Source organism: Fukomys damarensis, unplaced genomic scaffold (genome assembly GCF_012274545.1).
Source record: "Fukomys damarensis isolate Sample0158 unplaced genomic scaffold, DMR_v1.0_HiC HiC_scaffold_30, whole genome shotgun sequence".
NCBI classification, from domain to species: Eukaryota; Metazoa; Chordata; class Mammalia; order Rodentia; family Bathyergidae; genus Fukomys; species Fukomys damarensis.
This window is the reverse complement of record NW_022900942.1, coordinates 62,182,131-62,185,409: the sequence shown is the minus strand read 5'-3', so window position 1 is coordinate 62,185,409 and position 3,279 is coordinate 62,182,131. Positions and strand designations below refer to the sequence as shown.

Sequence of the window (3,279 nt, the reverse complement as noted above, 5' to 3'; positions counted from 1 at the left end):
GGTACCAGAGATCGAACTCAGGATCTTGTGCTTGTGAGGCATGCAGCGGCCCCACTGAGCTGCATCCCCTGCCCAATCAGCTATTGTTTAAATGTTTAAAATTAAAGATCGTTCTGGGTGTAATGGTGCACAGCTGTAATCCCAGATCTTGGATCCCAAGTTTGAGGCCAGGCTAGGTAGGCCACATGTAAGTTCAAGACCACCACCTAATGGGACCTTGTCTCAAAGAAAAAACATAAAAAATGTTTCAAACAGAAAATTGAAGGTACACACAATAAATACCATGTATTCGCTTTTAAGATTCAAATGTGTTAACAATCTATCATATTAAAAATATTTAAAAACAAACCAGCAATAGAAATCTCATCTCTCATTTATCTGCCTGGAGCTCAGATCTCCTCAAAGTCCACTGCCCAGCCATGCTCTCTGCACTCTACCTTCTACGACTATTTTATATATAACGAAGATAGTAAGCCCAGAATCAGATCAGCAGGGAACTGAACCCAGGGCCTTTGCGCTGAGCTACACTCCCACCCCGCTTCTATTTCTGAGAAAAGTCTCACTAAGTCCCTAAAGTTGCCCAGGCTGGGACTGAACTTGTGACCCTTCTGCCTGAGTCTCCCAAAGTGCTGGGGAAATAATTACAACTTGATGATCAACTGACAGAAAGTTTATTAAGATTGCTGATATAACTATTGTATGAAAAGTTTCAGTCTAAAGAAGGGTACAAATGAACAGTTTTGCTACTCACATGATTAAAGGGAAAAGAATGAAAAAGTTCAGTGACCCATTTGGAAAATTTCATATCACCAATTTTTTAAAACAGCAATACTGGTGTCTTAGTTACAAATCTGGGAAAAAAGTTCCATCCTGTCATCTGTTCAAATAATTTAATTTTGAGTTAAAATGTATTGTACCTTTCTGTTTCTAATATATCCACTATATATCGCCTCCTTATTTTTTTCTTTCTTCTCAAAATCTTCTTTAGAAAGCATAAGCTCATGAACATCCTGGGAATCTGCAGGTTTACTTATCATCTGTTGAACATTAAAAAGGAGTACTTTAAAAACTCTTCACAGTTAAACTACTCAACATAAAAATATTCTAATCAACTTTGACTTATAAGAAATCTTTTTACTTACCCTAGCTGATTGTCCAACAAAGAAAACAGCTTGCTTCCCCCCAACACCAAAATAGGAAATATCACTATTTAAACTGCGTGGAACTGGTACTGGACGGACATAACCTGAATGATCACTAAAAGAAAACAGTGCATTAATGCAGCGATTTTAAACAATCTGCTTAACCCAAGAGAAAGTGTTACACTGCATTTATCAAATCTTAACAAGATGGTCTCCAAGTCAGCTCAGACCCCTCACTGGAGGGAGAAAGAAGCGAGCTGCAAGGCGGGGCATCCCCTCATCTCGGGGTTTTCTAAGTGCAGTCACCTGGAAACTCTGAGAAGTGAAAATGAGGTCAAAATTCTTGGATCCCTAACTCTCTCAGCAAACAGGACTACTAATAAATATCCTCATCTTTATGTACTCTTATGCCTCTATAACCTTCCCCTCAAAACAGTTTGTGATCTCAAAACTTATTAAAATTTTTCCTAAAGAATAATGGGGATCAGAGCAAAAGAGATTCACATTTCCATGACTGTGACAAATGAAGAGTCATGGGAACCTCCCACTGGACTGTAACTATGGTCCTTCAAACCTAGTGGCATTTCCCAATGTTAGAAATCAACAACTGGGGTGAAGCTAGAACCATTATTACTATTGCTATTGTTGTGGTTGTTAGATTTGGCAGTACTGGGGACTGAACTCAGGGCCTCCTTGTGCGTGCTGCATTAAGGGCTCTACCAGTGAGTTACAATCCCAGGCCCTTTTATTAATTTTGAGACAAGGTCTCACCAAACTGCCCAAACTGGCTTCAATCTGTGATTTTCTTGTTGCAGCCTCCCAAGCGGCTGGGATTACAGGCACCTACCACCAGTACCAGCTTAAAAAGGGCTGGAGGCTATAGCTGTGTCTAGAGTCCTGCAGGACAAGCAACGCCTGGGTTCAATCCCCAGGAGCACAGGAAGGTAACAACAGCAACACTCCAGAGGGTGAGGCAGGAGCATCCCAAGTTCAGGCCCAGGCTGGCCAATTTAGAAAGGTTCTGTTTCAAAAAATAAAAAACCAAACCAAAACAAGAAAATCAGATATGACATCATAGCTGGGGAGGGGATCAGAAAATAAGATAAAATCAAATAACTTACCAATAAGAAACAAAGAAAGAAAATATCAAAATAAAATTAAAAGATATGAATGACCGAAGGTAAATACCTCATTCAAGTTTTGTTTTGTTTTGTTTTTTGGTACTGGGGATAGTACTTGGGTCCTTGCATTTGTGAGGCAGGCGCTGGAACCACTGAGCTAAATCCCCGGCCCCTCATTCAAGTTTTAATGTAGTTCTAGGAAGAGGAAATAATGGATAATACCTGCAAATATTCTCAAACCAACAGACTTGGCTCCACAAATCCAGGAAGACCAGCAGAGCCCAATAAGGAAAGAATGAAGAAACGTACATCATTGTAAACATCCAAGCAAAAGTGATACAGAAGAATACCAAAATAGGCCATGACATCAAAAAATTCTAACTGGCTAGCACGGTTTGACATCAACAGTAAAAAACAGATAGGCATGGCAGTACACATTTGTAATCCCAGCGCCTGAGGAAGCTGAAGCAGGAGAATTTCAAGTTTGCGCCCAGCCTGGGCAATTTACTGAGACCTGACTCAAATTATAAAAGTGAAGAGGACTGGAGATGCAGCCCAGTGGTAGAGTACACCTGGGTTCAGTCCCTAGTACCGGGGTGGGTCAGGGAGGGGGACACTACCACCTCCAACTGAAATGCACAGCCCTCCCTACAATACACACACACTACCTACAAGTGGTTAAAAAGAAAAACAGACAATACACACGGAGACACAAAGATGACAACAGATTTGACATCATAAAGTAGGTAAGTCAGCAGAAAACGGACTGACACCTTTTCTGTATTTAATCGAATTTCTTAAAGTTAACTTAAATTAGGAACAATATCTTTAAAGGTGTTGGGGAGTAAGAGATCTTGACTTTATTCTTTTGTTTTTTTGGTACTGGGGATCGAACTCAGGACCTTGCGCTTGCGAGGCAGGGGACAGCACCGCTGAGCCGAATCCCTGGCCCAAGATCTTGATTTTATTAAACATTACCAAAAAAAAAAAAAAAAAAAAAAAAAAAAAAAAAAAAA

The 3,279-nt window shown here is 40.2% G+C and overlaps 1 protein-coding gene across 1 annotated transcript in view; it reads right to left on the bottom strand.

The window, feature by feature from the left end:
* Smchd1 (structural maintenance of chromosomes flexible hinge domain containing 1) overlaps window positions 1-3,279 on the bottom strand; it is a 103,911-nt gene that overhangs the window by 82,266 nt on the left and 18,366 nt on the right. The window contains exons 7-8 of the mRNA XM_033757417.1: window positions 1,143-1,257; window positions 918-1,037 (exon numbers count right to left, since the gene is read on the bottom strand). Of these exons, the coding sequence (XP_033613308.1) occupies window positions 918-1,037; window positions 1,143-1,257 (235 nt within the window). The remainder of the gene's footprint in view (window positions 1-917; window positions 1,038-1,142; window positions 1,258-3,279) is intronic.